The sequence below is a fragment of the Euwallacea similis genome, chromosome 17 (assembly GCF_039881205.1).
Source record: "Euwallacea similis isolate ESF13 chromosome 17, ESF131.1, whole genome shotgun sequence".
NCBI lineage: Eukaryota > Metazoa > Arthropoda > Insecta > Coleoptera > Curculionidae > Euwallacea > Euwallacea similis.
In genome coordinates this window covers 4,203,453-4,222,093 of record NC_089625.1, presented here as the reverse complement: position 1 = coordinate 4,222,093, position 18,641 = coordinate 4,203,453, and the positions used below count along the sequence as shown (strand labels likewise).

Genomic DNA, 18,641 nt, shown 5'->3' with positions numbered 1-18,641 from the left:
TTTAAACCTTGTTCAAAAGAGTTCAACAAGAAGTACCCAGAGTAGAGCATTCATAGACTCAAATGATGAACATGTATGTAGTAAAAATAATAAAAACATCACACTCAAAAACAAAAATAATAAATTTTTGTTTCTAAGTATGATTGTGAGTGGTGTAAAATGTGTAACGTAACATGTTATGTTAATTAAAGATAACAATAATTTCAAAGTAAATAGCTTTTCAAAATAATAAAATAAAAATCACATAATTTTTAAATTTCATGAATTTAATGCATTTTGTTAATTATGTACTGTAAAACTTACCATACCCAGAAAAAAACGCCCCAAAGCACCCCAAAGAGATCCACTTCATGCAGCTACTTAGGTAGATATGGAAATGAAATAAATACAACGCGGCGTTGCCAATTCCCACAAAATGTTTTTTTGATTTTCCGGGAATATTATTGAATTTACGATCCCTCTTGCAAGGAACTTTTTTGTTCAAAATGATGTTTTTAATCTCTCTTAATCTCGCTGGTTAAATTTACCATGGTTATTTCAGTAACACCTTGTATAGTTCAATATTTTTCATTTGAAGATATTTATGCTTTTTTACACTTAATATGTACATAAATTTAGCGAAAAAGTTCTCTGTAAATAAAGCTCCTTTGAAATACCATGTTGTATTAAACAATTAAAAAATATATACATGAATCAACACATTTAAACAATATATGAAAGTGGCACATTTGGAGATAAATAATTTAAAACGTAACTAAAATACTGCTTCTTCATTACCACTATTTCTAACTTGTTGTGATTGTAACTGCAACACTTGTATCAAACTGGCCTTTTCTCTTTCCAAAGATGCGATCCTTTCACTTTTTTTGGACAACTCCTAAAAAGGAATATAAATTTGAATCTATGAGTTCCACGTTATTTTTCTCTAAGTTTGTAGTATAAAATTCCACTACATCCCTTTCCAGAAATCTACTTATAAATACCTACCTCTGTCAACATTCGATTTTGTTGCTTGAGCCGATCAGGCGCCTCTTGTGAGGGTGGGAAGTGATGAACAGCTAAATTCATGTGAAGCGGCAAGCCTCCTCTTTCCCAGCTCTCAGTGAGGGCAGACAAGTGTCGATTAACCTCGAACACTCGAGCTTTTTGAAGTTCTAAGCGTTCCTGCTGTGCCTCGGACCACATTTCCTGAAAAATATTAATCCCGATTGAAATTTTGACCCATTTTTTTGGATCATGGGAATTACCACATGGCCCATGCGGCCTAGATATTTCATTTTTTCCTGGACGTTTGCAATCTGCTTCAGATACCAATCTCTTGCTTTCTCAACAGCACCTAGACCGTTCATTAGGACCTGAAATTAAATGTAGATATTATTTAAATATATTATAAGTATATAAAATGCTCAAATTGATGACGTCGCGCTGCTTAGAATAACCGGCCTAACAAATTACGCTTTTTTAAATGATCGTGTTTTTTCCCGGCTTTGGCCTCACATCTCGGGAATTCCTGAATCGTCTCGAAGAGCCCTACAAGCTTGCAGAAACCCAGGGAACTATCTCTATTAGTTTCTGAGATGCAGGGTTTCAAAAACAGCACCATGAAATTTGAATTGCGCATTACAAATTACTTGCCTCTTTTTCTTGCTCGATTTGCTTCATTCTTTTAAGCATATTGTAATCGATTCCATTCTGCAGCGTATGTCTACGTGGTTCTCGTCTTTTCGACACAGGTTTTCTTTGGTAAATTGCCTGTGTTTGAGTGGGCGCAACAATTGGGAGGTCCGGCTGGACAGCAGCTTTACCATCGCCAAGACTTCTACTTGACCGAAGGAAGCCGTTGTAGGTCTAAAAGAGAAAATCACTTTTTTGTTACCATTGAGGCTAGAGCTTATGAGTGAATTGAACAAGCTTCTTTGAGTCAAACCCGAGGTGGATTGTCGAGAAAACTCGCTGATGGATCTTACTTGGAAGCATGGGTGAAAGCCAACACATAATGGGTTCATTCACTAAAAGGCTGAAGGGTTGTGTGGCCCAAGGAACGTCTCAAAGGAGAGGACATGCTATTTGATATTCTTGAATTGCAATATCTCTATATCAGACATGTACCTGTGATGGTGGATTAGAGACTCCCTTGCTCTCCTTAACACTCTGATCTTGGGTGGTTAAAAGTCCCATTTGCCAATTAACTAAGGCAGTCCTAATTTCAGCTCTATCTAGATTTCCACAAGAAGTCCCTGTAGTTCGTTCCACACCTATGGCTGTGCGTGGAGGCTTTGGTGGTCCATACAACGGAAGTTTACTCAAATTCTGAGCTAAAATACACTTTAACCCATCATCAATAAATTTAATGAGGCTCACCTGTTAAAGGAGGGGGTTTCTCAAATCCTTGGTCACTTTGTTGGTCCTTCAATTGAGGCATGCTGAAGGTTCTGGTAACATTTTGTTGATGTGAGTTGATGTTGTTAGGACGAACTGCTGCTGTGTTATTGAGATTGCTCCCCCATGCTGATTTTGTAGCATGATTATTATCTACTAAATCCAGTAGCGGCGCTGAGGGAGGTCGATTGATCAAGTTTGGAATCTGGAAAAACGTGAAATTCTAGAGGGAACTCCGTCTTAAATTCGCTTTTACCTTGCTCATCTCTTGCACGGCTTCGTGTGGATCGTTCCTTGCCTCCATTTGATTCCTCAGCAGGCAGATTTTGAGGCCAGCGCAAAATCGTTCGAAAGTCAACATTCCATTGGGTGGAGTTACTTTTCGTAGGCTTTCCAGTACCCCCTTGGGCAGTCCTTTGGATCCATCGTCTTGCCACCTTGCCTCTGCATTAGAGAGGTGTAAGACGAATTATTCTCTGTATGGATGACGGCAATAGCTTCCTACCTATATCAGTAAAGTTCACATATCCTGTTTGTTTGTCGTCCATAATGTCGAACAAAGTCCTCATTGCATGCACAAATTGTTTGGGCAAGTTATCTAACGTTGAAGTCATGTTTTAAAACTAAATCTGCAAAGAAAGAACAAAGAAATAGTCTAAGTGGGATCCGACTGATTTATTCGGTAACTTTTTCTTGCCCTCAATACAATGATAGTGGAATTTGGAAGTTTTCGAGTGTTACAGTACTCTTAACGCTGCTCTCTAGACAAAGAGCAATCCTCGAAACCATGATACATATTTACTTACTTCTTGCACAAAGACCACATGTAAATGGTTATATCTTTCGCACAATAAAGGCTCAGTGAATGACCTAGCGACTTTAAAACACCGATAAGTCTGGCATTACAGCACTGACACAAAGAACAATGGACGTATTTTGTCACCAGAAATTCCTCTGCCATAAACAGGTGTGGGACTGAATATAAATGAAAGAATAGGTGTTTCGCCTTTGGAAACATGATCTTAAATAAAATAAACTTTAGCAGTAATTTAGTGCCCAGTGGGCATTTGAGTCGGCAGCAATGAGGTCGATCTACCACCCACTGATACATGATTGAACCGTTAAGCGTAGTGTGACAAAATCGTTGAAAATCCCTAAAGGACGTTAAATTTGGTAGTAAACTTTCTTGAAGTTCCACGCACTTTTGCACCCACAGGAAGGGACACTCAAGAAGGAAAAATCTAAAAGTTGTAACTACCGAAGTCGATTCTCTCTATCAATGACTCTTTAGATGTAAAAATGCCCTCGACATGGTTTTATACCTATACGAATTTGCACTCTGATTGGCAAAGAAACTGGTGAGTGGTCAACCGTATTTGAAGCACGAAAGAGCACATACATGAAGAAATTCTAAAATTTCTATGTGCCCGAATACGTATTTCCCGCTCCAATGAATTTAGAACCGAATTGTCATGTACACATTGTGTAATAACAGAATATCGTGAGTAGACTCATTTCAGGTTCACCCAGAATGTTCAGCCCCTTAGCCAGAATGGGGGCTATATATGTTAGATTTAACCCGAAGTTCCTTCGAGAGCTCAGTGATTTTAACACTAAGCAGTCAGAGTCTCCCGAGTTTTCTGCCAACTTAAGAATCTTGCAGAGAACCCGTCACAGCGTTATCTCCACGAGATTCACTAAATTCTAAGGATAGATACAAGCGTTTCATCCACCTGAGATTGCTTTCTTCCTGATGAGAGTAGCGCGAGATGGTTACTGTAGCTTTTTGATAATCTGCAGATCCTCAACAAACTGGCCATCAGAGATTGCCACCATGTGAAGAACTTTTCTCAGTATCAACCAGAATTTCATTTCTCAGCATCGTATGAGGTTGCATGTTTTACGCAGATTCAGTTCAAGACCTGCAAAACTCACGCACATAATTCCATTCTCAGTCTCGAGAGACGAACAGTTCAGATGACGATTTCTGTCCACTTGAGCTTTTTATAAACGAAACTCGTCGCAAGTGGCAGAATCAACACCAATATCATGTCAATAGGAGTACCATGGCCTTAAATCCTGAGCTTTTTAAGGTGGAAAAACGGCCGGCCTTGGACTTGTCGAGTTGACATCGTCAGAAGATCTCCTGCAACCTGAATTTTCCGCCAATCTCAGCACCTTGAAGAGATTTCAGTCTGCGCATCATATCATCCTCAGAACCAGGAGCTGGACAGGTTCAGGCCGATTTTTCTGTATAACTCAGATTTATTCAAGATGAACTGATCAAAGTTTCGACTCGGAATGCGACTTCGTTCTGAGCATCGCGTTGAGTAGATAAACGCGTGACTCAGATTCAATTCTGGTTTTTTTTTCCAATTAATTTTAACATCCTGAGGAAAACGCGAGTTTTATATCGAAAACAATTGTGTGATAAAGTGTCCTGAAAATTTCGCGTAATGAATTTAGTGCATTAAGGAATTATTGCTTTAACCATTAGGACACGTCTACTCAGCGTCACTTGGTATACTACCAGTATTCATTTAGATGCAAGAGGTATTGGGGATGGTATCTGACCTTAGATGGGCATACCATAGTTAACTAAAGAAAACTAGGTAAAAAGTAAATAATCATGAGAATCGGCACGCATTTCTCTTAAAGAATGCCAACTAAGAGGACGATCCAAATGCGTAACAAAACAAGAATAATTATTTAGTTACTTATCGTGCATACTTATAATCACTTTTGTTGGTTTTACAGTGAAGGAATTTCGCACAATTGTGACTAACAACAAATGGTATTCGCGCCAATATGCTTAACTAGGTATTATGAAAACAAGTATAAGCAATTATTAATTACTTTCGCCATCAAAACAATGAGTTTTCTGTTAATTTTACTAGCAATGTAAGGTATTCCGTCATGAGAACCCAATACCATTGACAAATCTGCCTTTAATGGGACACTGTTGAAAAGTTATAGTATTATAATAAACTTGTATGAAAGTATGAAATGTATGAAAATACTTGCTTTGATGACTCACAATGTTACAAGTTCATAATCCGAGTTATAGCACACGTCCGAAGTATTTTCTTCTTATGCCTGACCGCGAATCCAAAACTTTCACTAGCTCTGCCCTATTTAGCTTCATCAGCATCTTACAAAAACCTCAAATGCCGATTCCTGCACTTTAACACTTACCAGTCAATGGCTTGCGTTGTCTCAATTTGCCAGGTTTCACATGGACATTCCCGAATCACCACATTTCAGAATCGCAACCGTTAAAGTAGCATATTTTGTCTTGTAGCTGGTTCGTTAACTGTGAAAACATGATTCCGCGACTAACCACAAGATCTTGATGGTATTCTCGCTTGCTTAGACCATTACCTACTGGCTCGAGTTGAGATTGATTCAGGTACAAACCAACCATAGCAGAGAGGGACTCTCCGTTTTCTTAGAAGCTCGGTATAGGTATCCTAAGACGAGCATGGAAGTACCTTGCAGGCTCCGGAACGAATGAGAATCGACTTTTATTCCCTTCAATTTTGATCTTACCTCCTTCGTTGGTGTAATAATGTCATACCTTGTACATCATTATTGTTAGGTAAGTAATGGTGTACAAAACATTTCTCTTTGTTGAAGAGATTTTTTGGATGGGAAGCAACAAGTGGTAGGTATACCTAGGTGGGTTACTTAGACCGGTCCTGGCCCAATATACAAGAGTAACTGTTCTGTGGCACAAGCCTCTCTTGACCTTGTTTCTATATACCTCGCTAGAAGCGCCGATTGGTCAATTTAAATATTCGATTGGCATAACATAAAATTGAGAAAAACGATACCGCTCCTATGGCATTCGCATGGCATTGTTCATATGACAAAAGCAAAGGCTCCTATTTCATATATAGGGGTCCCAGAAACATTGCTATACATGATTATTGTGTGCTAACGGATAGAAAAATGATTTCTTATATCCGTTGTTTAACGATTCAGCTAAAAATATATTATAAAAAAGTTGCTTTTCTTCATTCTACGAGATGTTTTAATTTTTTTTATTATGTAAATTAAGAATAGATCGCACTGTGTTCGCATGAATTTGCTCCTGGAGGGATTTTTTGCACCTCGATAAAGCAAGGGTGGCGCTATCCATCTGTTAGCGTGAACTAGATATTTTAAATGACTTTAAAATACCCAAAAATCCCCTTAGAAGGAATTTCAAGGGTTTAAATCAAACACTGTGAGATTTATTTCCACTTTACAGAATTTAAAAAAATTACTTCCACACTCTGTAGAAAGATTCATAGAAAAAATCGATTTGTTTTCAGATCTTTTACACGCATCTGTAAAACGTGGATTGCATTAGGAATACTTTGTATATTTATTATACTATTAATTATAGGTATTAAGAATTAATAATAAAAACACAGTTCCAAAAATTACCGAAATTTTATTAATAATTACAATTTAATAAAAATATCAAGGTATTCGCAAAAAATCTACAGAACCTTATCCTTCTTCGTAAATTTAAAAAACCCTTAAAATGTTTCGACTCTTTATATAAAATTAAAAACTCTAAACTGGAAATATATGTCTCTTAAAATTATTTTGTTATAGAACTTATTTCTTAAGATTTACGACAAATTTTCATTGATGGCACGCTCTAGTCTCTCTAACTGCAACCGCAACGATTGATCAAATCCAACCCCTCTGACTTTCTCGACACGTCCAACATGGGCTTTAATACTCTCAAAAACATCTCTCATTTCATGCGGCACGAACTTTGCCACACAAACCATCAACTGGAAATAATTTATACTATTTATCGCCATATTTTTTTGAGTAACATCCAAAAGAACCTTTTTAAATTCATTCTTTACTTGTTGGAATAAATGAGAGTTTGTAATATCCCTCACAACACCGATGGCAATGTTTCTTTGAGAATGAAAAATTATTAATTCAAATAAACCTAACAATATTTTATCTATTAAAAGCCTAAACAGCGACAGTGATGTGGTGCTTTTAGCAATATCGGAGATGATCTTTAATGCTTTCGCCACATTTCCATCTGGCTCGTTTATCGGGGGTTTTAAATAGACAATTGCAATTTTGTCTAACACAACTTCGGCGGTGCTGGGAGTTTCTAGAGAGGCCACAATCGCAGACCCAGATGTGGGAAAAAGTGGTAGATATTTCGCCACCATATCTCGTAAAGTTCTCTCCAAATAAGGATCTTTAATCGTGTTAAGATTTATAATAGCGTCGAAAAATGTGGGCCAACACGTTTTCAAGGCATTAATAACGAAATTATGGATGTGTCTTTTACCCATGAGAAAATCCATTGGCAAAAGGAGAACCTGGACGAGTTTGGTCAGGATAGTCACGGGTTTATTTCTGTTATAAATTAAATTACCGCAAGTAAGAAATATAAGAGATGAATGTCTATAAATTTTTAATACTATCTTTTCATCTTCAGGATTCATTAAATATTGCGCGACGGTTTTATCCAAGTTCCCCAAGGCTGTTTCACAAAGTTTTAATAAATGCATGGTAGATTGAACATTGACACTATCGCTGCTGCCTAGATACTCTATAAACGCCTCCATTGGTTCGTTAGATTCTTTTATACGAGTTTTCAAAGCTTTAGAAAAACACTCTAATTTAATCACCTGTTGGGTTAACTCTACTTGAGGCTCAACGGACAGAAAACATACATTTACCCAACACTGCACTGCCACATTTTCTTGCTCAGGAGTCAGAATTAACCTATCAGGATAACAATTTAATACTACTTCCAAAAAAGTAGACGATATTTTAGGTACCAGCAAATCAATCAAAAAAAACTTAAAGGAATTATCAATTAAATTATTACAATTCAATATCAATTTACCAGCTATTCTTCCGATTATGGGGGGAGGAGTGGAAGTTACGGCTAATTGCTTCAACGCTGGATACACACAATCTTTAAAGAAGGGTTCCCAAACAGCCCAATAATCGGCGTTACTGCATTTTTCCAATATCGACAGCAGAACCGCTAGAGATATCTTTAAATCGGAAAAATAACAAACAGATTGGTAATGAGTTAACCATGGCCCCAATAACGTCCACTGATGTAGCTGCATGTTGTTGCTATGATTTACAATTAGTTGTAGATTACTTATGAAATTCTTGACTAAATGGTGGAGTTTATGATCGGTGCAGGCTTCTTGGAGCATCCGTAAAATGGGAGGAGATATTCTTTCAATGGAGTGTCCATTACGTATGTATTGTAAAACCTGAAAATATCATTAATATTAAATACAGAAAAAATACTCAGACTTTGTCCATCATTTTGCCCTATTCTATCAAAAAATAAATCTCTAGGAAACCTTACCATTAACTTAAATAAGACATAAATTAGATAGACAAATCCTTAGCAGAATTAAATAAAAATTAGTTACTTAAAAAACAATTATTAATTTAAAGGGATATCATATTTACCATTGCTGCATATATATTCCATGTCTGTAGGTTATATTTAGTTGCTCTAGGCAAACTCTCCAAAAACACCAACATCTTCTTCTCCATTTCATTGAAATAAACAGTGCTTAAGGCAAGATACAATATCATCACATGCATCACCCCAATATCTGTCAGATCCTTAGCTTTATTTGGCCCCAACTGGGAATAAATCCTGCCTTTTAATTTTCCCCAATGCAGGGCATGCTTCTGCAGGTAATTTATCAGTATGCCAACAAAAATTTGAAAATCTTCTTTACAGTGTTGCGGTGATGTTATTACTAGATCCAAAATTTCAACTAGACTTATAGCCGAAATATTTTCTAAGGAATTATTGGACACATTTAGTCTCTTGCTGTAGAAATCCCAGATGATCAGCAAAATGTCAATCTTGCCCTCTTTGATCCACAAATCACATATCAATGGTTTAATAATCTTGAGACTACTAGATAAAATATCACAGTTGCTTACAGCATGTAAATTGAAAAGTTCTCTGAATTTATTTTCCAATAAGGGATAATTGGGTTTTATTCTCTCACTGGCTGCACCCATATCTTTGAAACTGATGTTGAACTTTTCAACATCAGCAACTTCTTTCAGAAAACTTAAAACTATCAATGGACTTTCTGATTGTAAAACTTTATTGAATATGTTCCAAAATAGTACTTGATTTGGTTCTTTTCTTTCTGCAATTAACTGAACTACTAACCAAAAGGATTTCATGCAGCTGCACATTTCTGCATTATTGAAATTGTTAATGTTTATTTTAAACAATGAGAATATATTAGTTATAATATATTCAAGGTGGCTTTCTAGTGGTTCTGTTTGTTCTGAGCTTATTAAATAAAGTAGTAAAAGGAAATAATAGATATCTAATAATGTGTGGAAATACTGAAAAAAAGGGCATATTTCTATTCTTGAATATTTCATTTTTGATAACACATTTTCCTCCAATTTGTTCAAGGGCACCAGTGACCATGACAAGGCTCTTGTTAATTTTAAAATGGCACTCTTGGTTCCAAGATCACTCTCCTTGTTGAGCACCACTATGCTTTGGATTATTGCTTCAAATGCAGTAGAAATAAATTTTCTCGAACAGGAGGCGTTCGATAAGAGTGGATCCTGACAATTGAGTGCAATTTCTTGCAGTTGAAATATCTGTGCTCGGACAAGTTGAAAAAAAACATTGTGATGTTCTTCAATGTCTTCAATAATGTCTTGAGTATAATATGTATGGTCGTCTATATTAAACGTTGCCTGGACTACACTTTTAAACTCTCGGTATTGACCATTGGAGAAGAGATCTTGATAGTGTTCTGCTATATTGAAGAGTTCTTGACTGCATCTTTTGAGTGTTATATCACTTGACATTGATTACTGATTATGACTTGTTTGTTTAATATAATTTTTTAGTAAAATAACTTTAAAAGTTTATTCAAGGAAAAACTAAACAAAGACAAAACTTAACCTTACATATTTGATTTTAGCCTTTTACATTTCCCGCGTAAAGTAAAGACGTAGACAGGAAGTAGAAGTCTAGTAATGTCGGACCGCCATATGACTGTCACTTTCACTCGTGTGTTCATTAGTTTTCTGTTAGCGGAGATAATTGTAGAAGACTCAAATGATATAAAAACCAACAACATTAATAATAATAACAAAATTAACAAATGGTTCATCAGTAAGAGATCTGCTTAAATGCATCGTTGCCATTGTTAATGTAATCGATATTTGACAGAATTTGTCCTCCATTTTTGACACTGACTGACACTGATCTCTGAAAGATAAGAGTTTTGTGGATTTTTTCATAACTTTGTTTACAATTTTTGAAAAATTCAAGACGCACTGTTTAATCGGGAAATTGTTGGAAATAGACCTTTAAAATTAGTAGCCAGCAATTAAATATTAAATTGTACGTATTGTTATAGTTCAAGATGACCTGGGGATTTGTAACTTGCGGACCAAATGAAGCACTGGTGATTTCAGGTAGATATTCCATTTAATTTATTATAATTTACCAGTAATAGAGTAATTATTAGTAACTATACTGAGGAAAGGTTTAATTTGTTGTGTGTTCTTTGTAAATTAAAAAAAGGGTATAAAGAACCATTGAAACTATAAGATGCTTGACTGTATACTCTACTGCTGCTTGTTCCGAGGAGCTCAATCAATAGAAAGTAGTGATGGAGCTCTTTCATTGAAGTTAATTTTGCACTCAAACCTTCAAATTATAATATATTATTTGTTTTATATAAATATACTGTTATTCAGCACATCTTTTTTCAGAAAGTTACTTGGAGCACTTAAGAGTTTTAAATCAAAACCAATTGAGTAACTTTCTGAAATAAAATTCCAGATCAACAGATTTAGCACCATCATAAAAAACTATAGCTGTCATTGTATGGTAAAATTTAAAAAGCAATCAAGGCTATTTGTATTGATTTTTATTTCATTTTGGATAAGTTAGCACATATTTAATTTTATTTCCAGGATGCTGCTATAGCAAACCCCATTTAGTGCCTGGAGGTAGAGCATTTATTTGGCCTGGTGTACAAAGAATCCAAAGGTAAGACATTTGGCTACTACAAGATGTTAATTTAATACTAATTGATTAAAAAATCAATTAATTATAAATTATTTCAGGATATCCTTGAATACTATGACTCTTATTGTAGACAGCCCCAAAGTGTATACAAGCCAAGGCGTTCCCATTTCTGTAACTGGAATCGCACAAGTAAGTACATTGAATTAGATCTATTATGCAATTAAATAGTCCATTTGCTGTAAACAAAAGTGTAATTGAAGCAAGATTATTTCATTGTGAATTGCCTAACTTGAATAAATAGGTAGTTTTATTAGGCTGCCACTTAAAAATTGATATATTTACACAATTTTAAGAATTAGGCTGACAAACTATAGGAAGAAATAATATTAGACTTTATTTTCATGCAGTTAAATGTTGATAAGAGAAATCCTATCATTCTTCATTACTAAACTATTATGAAGTTTTTATGGTTTTCAACGAATCATCAAGAGCAATTTGATTAGAATTGTTATGTTCCATTTATTACTTTATTTCGAGAATTTGATAGCTTATCACATTTATGACAAACCTGAACTGTTTACTTGTATCTTTGCTATATTGATGACTTAAGGAATGTAAAAACACATATAAAAGTGGTTGACTTTTATCATGTAATTCAATCTATTTTATTTATTTTTTTGCCCTGTAGTGCAAAAACTAAGATTGCTGGATCAGTTCAGTCAATATCATCATTAGTTTCACTTAAAAGTGAAAACCGCATCTCTATTTTTGCTAATAACCAGAATATCCCATGATTATAACAAAAATGGATTACCCTGTACAAGTACAGGGTGGCACTTAGTTTGAATTCAATTCTTGAATAAAATATTTAATGTACAAGATGATAAAAAATTGGAATTATTTTTTGATGCACAGGAAGTGCTTTTATTATATACATGAATGGAGAAGAGGAAATAAACAAAAAGTGCTTTACAATCTAATTGTAGTTACAGCAGCTTGTCGAATTAATGAAACTGACTAGTTTGTTGGGGTGTAACTCCTTGATCCTATTTGACAACAGGACTTGTTGTCTTAAGTACTCTGTACTGGCATGCATTATAGCTGAAGAATTGGTTTGGTTATGTGTTTCTTAGCCTGCTGCATGCCATGGACAGCATTATAGTGATGTAGGAAATCATTGTGGGAGTGCTGAAGTGCCTTCTCAGCTCAGCTACAGGGATCAGGTTATCAGAGCTCACCACTGGAGACATGACAAGATCAATTCTACATCTATCCCTTAGAGCCCCTAGAAAATGTCTTAATCCAGTTCAATTTTATTCAGAAAAATCTAATAAATTCCTTTTTATCTACATAAAAAATATTATTTGCATATTTTCTTTTCAGGTAAAAATTCAAAGTCAAAATGAAGAAATGTTGCTGGCAGCTTGTGAACAGTTCTTAGGCAAACCTGAGAAAGAAATTGAACATATAGCTCTAGTCACCTTAGAGGGTCACCAGAGGGCTATTATGGGCTCTATGACTGTAGAGGAGCTTTACAAGGACCGTAAGAAATTCAGCAAACAAGTTTTCGAAGTCGCCTCTTCCGATCTGGTCAATATGGGGATTACTGTCATCTCATACACCATCAAGGATATAAGAGACGAAGAGGTTAGTGAGGCCAATAAACCAAACCACTGGCAACTTTATCTGGAAAATAATTTCCAAATTAGGAAAGTTTCCTGAAGTTTGATTTTTCAATACTTACACTAATGGATTCAATTGATTTTAAATTATATATTTATATTCTTTTTTTGCCTCGAAGGGTGCTAAGGTATGTGATTGTCGGGCACGCCCGTTAATGTGTCTGTGTGCATTTAGATTTTAATGTGTACTGTGCATATTTTGTGTTGAACATGCTTAAATATACCGACGCACCCTGTACGATATGCGGGAGAAGCACATTTAAAGCGCATATCTAGAGTTTATTTTTAGTGGTTCGGAAGTTGTTTTTATATCTCGCTTATCCCGTATGTCAACAAATCATCCATCTTAATTTCCAAAAACATATTTTAAATCCATTAATTATATCCAGGGATATCTGAAAAGTCTGGGAATGGCACGGACAGCAGAAGTGAAACGGGATGCGAGAATAGGAGAAGCGGAAGCTCGAGCCGATGCAGCGGTCAAAGAAGCGATTGCAGAAGAACAACGAATGGCGTCGGTATTTCTAAACGACACCGAAATCGCCAAAGCTCGACGTGATTTCGAGCTTAAAAAAGCCGCCTATGATATGGAGGTACAAACCAAGAATGCTGAAGCCGAGATGGCGTACGAACTCCAAGCGGCAAAAACGAAGCAAAAGATTAAGGAGGAAGAGATGCAGATTATGGTCAGTTGCACTTACTGTTTATTTTGAGCTTAAGTTTTCTGGTATTCTGAATGACAATTACAGTACGTTTGTAACGCCACTGAGTTTTTCTCTATATAATTGATTTCATCTTATACTTTTGTGGCAGAGAAGGAAAAAGCTATAAACAATATAAAAAGTGTTGCAACATTTCAAAGATTTAAAAAATACAAGTTAAGGAAGTTCTCTAATTTTTTCCATATATATTATGCCGCACATTGTATTCCCTATTTAGAATTTTTTGGGTTTTTACTTAGGTCGTTGAAAGAACACAACAAATAGCCGTTCAAGAACAAGAAATAGCCAGGCGTGAAAGGGAATTGGATTCAACAGTAAGGCGTCCTGCTGCAGCAGAGAAGTATAAATTACAACAGTTGTCCGAGGCCAATCGAAAGAAGATCATATTGGAGGCTGAAGTCGAAGCTGAAGCTCTCAGATTAAAAGGTATTGAAATTCATTGTTCTATTGAGGATATTATTGGTTTTAAATCTCCGTTTTTTAATTATTAGAAAGGCATTTATTACGTTATTTTGTATTTTATGCAGGTGAGGCAGAAGCTTTTGCCATTGAAGCAAAAGCCAAAGCTGAAGCTGAGCAAATGGCTAAAAAGGCTGAAGCGTGGAAGGAATATAAAGAAGCTGCGATGATTGACATGTTTCTGGACGTTTTGCCGAAGGTAAGTGAAATTCAGTTTTACTGACAATCTTAAATGTAATAAACCTAGTTTTTCTCAGGTAAGGACTGAAATGCTTTTGAAATATATTTATGTACGGAATGTTCCTTTTTCTTGTTTTACATGCAACTTGTGCCACAATATTATATGAAGCAGACTTGCAAGATTATTTCAAAACTCAATGATGGCATCTAATTAGTTTTGTATAATATAAGGAAAACGAAAATGTGTGAATATATATTTTTTAATTACTGTTTAATACAATATATTATGGTTCTTTTTAGGTGGTGGCTGAAGTTGCCGCCCCCCTCTCACAAGCAAAAAAGATCACCATGGTTTCCACAGGAAATGGTGAAGTGGGCGCCGCAAAATTAACCGGGGAAGTCCTGGAGATCGTTAACAAAGTACCTGAACTCGTTAAATCGATGACCGGTGTAGATATTGCCAAGGTATGTATCGTTGAACGCTGAACCAAATTAATTTATCAACTTTTTTAGAGATTTATGCACAGATTTCATTATTATCAAATTCATCACAGATTCATCGCATGCCTTATTGCTAAGCTCTGCATAGTTGTTGTTTTCATCATTACACAAAATTCTTGCCATTTTTCGTTGTGATTGTGTGGTACCTATTAATAAACTGGTACAAGTGTCCTTTATTTTCAAACGTGCAATAAAAAATAGTTCAACGTTAGTATCCGTCTTTAAAAGATGCACACTAAAAGAGTAAAGGATGGCTGTCCAAGTCACTATACAAGTTGATTATAAAGACATGTTTTATTCAATCAATAATAATCCTAAAATGTCTAGGGCGTGCTTTAATTTAATAACTACGAAAGTTATACATATCTTCGTATAACATATGCATTACAACGAAAAATGGACAACCTGCAATGCAATCATCATATTCATTCCATTTTTCAGGTAATAGATAAGTCGCACAGGGGCATTGGAGATTTCTGAAAACCAACCTTATGCTCAATTGATTAGAAGATTTATTTTCTGCGAGAATGGAATGGCTGCAAAGCAAATTTGCTTGCAAATTTCCATTTTATCGTTTTATTACTTCATTTTTATGATACCTACATCTGCATAAACACTAAAAATTCCGAACTTAAACTTTATGCTTGTTTCACTAACAAATTTTGTTTCGATATAGATACCTAACATCATATTACTCATTTATAATTCTTAATCGACTGTTATTAAAGCGTTTTCGATTTACAAACGGTTTCAGAATTGATTGATAGACAATAGAAAAATTGACAACTTTTTTACTGAGATTATGAGTGGTCCTAAATGATGATGTGTAAAAGGACACTCAAACTGTTTTAAATCGAAAGGACTTTTACTGAAAATGGTTTTCTTGTTATTGCCTTGACCACTTCACCGCACCACATTAATTTTTTTATGTAAATAAACTAGAACCATATTTTTGACCAACTTCAAGTTAATGATTTTGTACCACAATGTCTATAGTTGTTTCAATTCGTCTATTTCTCAGAGAAGTCTGCAAAACTATTGCTTTTTCATGGTGTAAAAAGTGTATATGGAAAAATGACAAAGCTCATGTTGGGCGTATTACACTGTTCCACAAAAATACAGTTATTTTCTTTCTAAGAGCATCTTGCACACTGAGAGATACAAGGCCCGAAACATTTTTGTAAAAATTTTAAAGCAAACTTTTGAAATTTTCGAAAAAAATAAAAATTTTAATAACGCCATATTTTTTCGTTTGAATCAAAAATTTAGGACTGTGATCTAGTAACTCTCGCCATATAAGAGAGATGATATGAACCGTTCTTTAACAACAACATCCTGTATTGTTTGACGAAAATTAGATATTGAGCGCTAATGTGAATAAACAGCACAATTACTACCCTAGAAGCCTTAATTTGGCAGTCTTCGTATTTTTGTCTAAACGATTAAAATCGCAAGCGCATGCAAATATTTGAAGAATTGATACGGGATTTGTTTAACGTAATGAAAATTACTTTTGTTTTTTGTTTTTTTTAATTTTTATTCAGTAGGCATTATGCCTGGAAATAAGTTATTTTATATTATATATTTTATAGTCTGTGAAAGCTGTTGCCTAAAGGACAACCCAATGAGTTCATCGTTATAATCATGAAAAAAGTAAGTATAAATCACAACAAAGTATTATATTAATTATTTTTGGCTATCAATTAAACCGTTATTTATACCACTGTAGTTGTTGATACAATATCGGCATTCACCGTTCTTATCAATGGTTGGTAGGTTCTAAGAGTAAAAAATCAGCATTCAAAACGTTATTTCAACATGAAATAAAGAAACATCACGTAAAAAAATAGCAGCACAGCCCAAGGTTCCGAAAAACGAGACCCGTTACTTATCGGCTGCTTTTTTCTCGTATTTTTTGCTGCGTAGAACTGCGAAGTTCAACTTTGAACAAAGTATGAATCAATGGCACGGTCGCAGGCTTTTGTGTCGAGCAGTTGATGAAATAATCGTTGTAAGACGGCTTGTTACATATATAACCAATGTTAACACTTAAAAATAAATTTCGATATGAAATTTATAAATAAAACATGTGTTTAAGATACGCGATAAAACCTACATAAGAATGGTGGATAATCGATTGTAATACATTTATTTTTAATGACGAATTTAAGTGGATTTTCATCAACGTACGTAATTTTTTGCGGTTATCAGATCAGTGCTAATTTTTTAAGAGACATTCATGTAGCTATATGAAATATAATAGCTTTTTCTGTTCGGAAACTAGTGCAAAAATATTGAAGCTTATTCCTGTCTATGGCACGTCAATAAAAGGCCCTAATCCTGCATTAAATTTGCCGATAGAAATCGTTGTAACACTCCATTTGGCCCGCATGTACAGGTCGAATCATTAGTGAGTATGATCGGTTTACAAGATTTAAACGATTAGACATAGAAAACATTCTTTTATTGTCATGATTAATCTCCACAATGGCTCAACCTGCATTTTAGGGACTCGATAAAGATTTCGTTGAGTATTCCTATTGTGATTATTTTGAAAAAAACACTTAGCTTACTCCGATTTACAGAAAGTTTTATATTGCGATACATTTTCATTATTAAATTTTGAGTGATATTGCGTTGAAAAATGTACGTTTATAATTTCAGTATGTTCACTGATTTTTTAAAATACCGCGAGCAGTTTTTCTTTCTTCAAGGCAGTAACAAAACAGTAGAGTTGAGGTATCTCCAGTTCCAACAAAAAATTTGTTTGTAAGATTACGCGAACTAAAGTGCACCAAAACCAAAGAAAATGGCATTTTATTGATTGAATTATCGAATAAAGAATACTTTGTAACCCTAGCGTTATGAGATCTAAATCACAATTATGCCTTTACGTGATGTCATAGCAATTTACGTGCCATGTAGTTCTATGCGTTCCAACCATTTTTTTAAGTAAAGCAATTTAAGTTTTATTTTTTATATTATGTGTTGTCTAGAAAGTAACCGAATCTAGTCTAATTTATTTTAAAATGTAATGTTGTAAATAGGCTATTATCAAATATGTTGTATATGTTCGAAGCGATGATTTTTTAATTCTGTTTGGGAACGTTGAAAATTCTTCGTCTCTGTTGAGGAAAGGAAATTGTCATTCGTCAACGATCGAGGTGAGAAACTTTCAGTGTTTCACATATTCAACACATTCATAATACGGCATAATTCCATCGCTCCAGCAGCCCCCACTTGTGTGTGAGGCGTGACTTCCAAACAGAATGAAAGAAAAAGTAAGCAATTATTATTACTCTATTATTGCATTAGAAACATTTTTGTGAGTGATGTGTTTTTAGATGTTCGCTGCCTTTTTCTAAAGTTTAATAAGCGTTTGAAACGTTTTTAAACCGTATATGTTAATAAAATTATTAATTAGTATTTGACGTTTGAAAACATTCAGCTCTTGATTTTGGTGTTAAACTGAGCCAGTCTTAATCTTGTCTTGTTTGTAATTGTTGTGAATTTTTTTCTTGTAGCACTTTACATGACTATGAGAGAACTGTACTGTCTTAGTTTTCAAGTGAGCTGTACGTATTACAATCACAAAATGAAATATTTTTAAATTTTGTCGATTTAAAAAATATAGATTTATAAACAGATGTTATGTTTTCAATTCATCCCAGTATTTCAAAGATTTGA

At 34.8% G+C, this 18,641-nt stretch overlaps 3 protein-coding genes across 5 annotated transcripts; 1 reads left to right on the top strand and 2 right to left on the bottom strand.

Moving 5' to 3' along the window:
• Nucleotides 1-646: 646 nt before the first annotated feature.
• Nucleotides 647-5,779, bottom strand: LOC136414470 (suppressor APC domain-containing protein 2). The gene is made up of 9 exons (XM_066398506.1): nucleotides 5,575-5,779; nucleotides 2,885-3,008; nucleotides 2,636-2,823; nucleotides 2,362-2,584; nucleotides 2,110-2,315; nucleotides 1,636-1,848; nucleotides 1,248-1,355; nucleotides 988-1,188; nucleotides 647-877 (listed from the first exon to the last, which is right to left on the bottom strand). Exons 2-9 carry the CDS (start codon nucleotides 2,991-2,993, stop codon nucleotides 755-757), a joined length of 1,371 nt encoding a protein of 456 aa, XP_066254603.1. The 5' UTR covers nucleotides 2,994-3,008; nucleotides 5,575-5,779; the 3' UTR covers nucleotides 647-754.
• Nucleotides 5,780-6,865: 1,086 nt separating this feature from the next.
• On the bottom strand, nucleotides 6,866-10,369 carry LOC136414357 (protein MMS22-like). The gene is made up of 2 exons (XM_066398335.1): nucleotides 8,848-10,369; nucleotides 6,866-8,642 (listed from the first exon to the last, which is right to left on the bottom strand). The coding sequence occupies exons 1-2, from the start codon at nucleotides 10,234-10,236 to the stop codon at nucleotides 7,002-7,004; spliced, it is 3,030 nt and encodes a 1,009-aa protein (XP_066254432.1). The 5' UTR covers nucleotides 10,237-10,369; the 3' UTR covers nucleotides 6,866-7,001.
• A 284-nt stretch (nucleotides 10,370-10,653) lies between these two features.
• On the top strand, nucleotides 10,654-18,601 carry Flo1 (flotillin-1). 3 transcript variants are annotated; one of them, XM_066398512.1, is made up of 10 exons: nucleotides 10,655-10,851; nucleotides 11,356-11,431; nucleotides 11,509-11,599; nucleotides 12,794-13,057; nucleotides 13,482-13,778; nucleotides 14,054-14,240; nucleotides 14,342-14,472; nucleotides 14,754-14,918; nucleotides 16,547-16,607; nucleotides 17,673-18,601. In XM_066398512.1, exons 1-9 carry the CDS (start codon nucleotides 10,800-10,802, stop codon nucleotides 16,565-16,567), a joined length of 1,284 nt encoding a protein of 427 aa, XP_066254609.1. In that variant the 5' UTR covers nucleotides 10,655-10,799; the 3' UTR covers nucleotides 16,568-16,607; nucleotides 17,673-18,601. The 3 variants fall into 3 exon arrangements, with proteins under 3 accessions (XP_066254607.1, XP_066254609.1, XP_066254608.1); XM_066398511.1 differs by having other exon boundaries at nucleotides 17,669-18,601; XM_066398510.1 differs by lacking the exons at nucleotides 16,547-16,607; nucleotides 17,673-18,601 and adding an exon at nucleotides 15,396-15,560 and having other exon boundaries at nucleotides 10,654-10,851.
• Nucleotides 18,602-18,641: the final 40 nt, after the last annotated feature.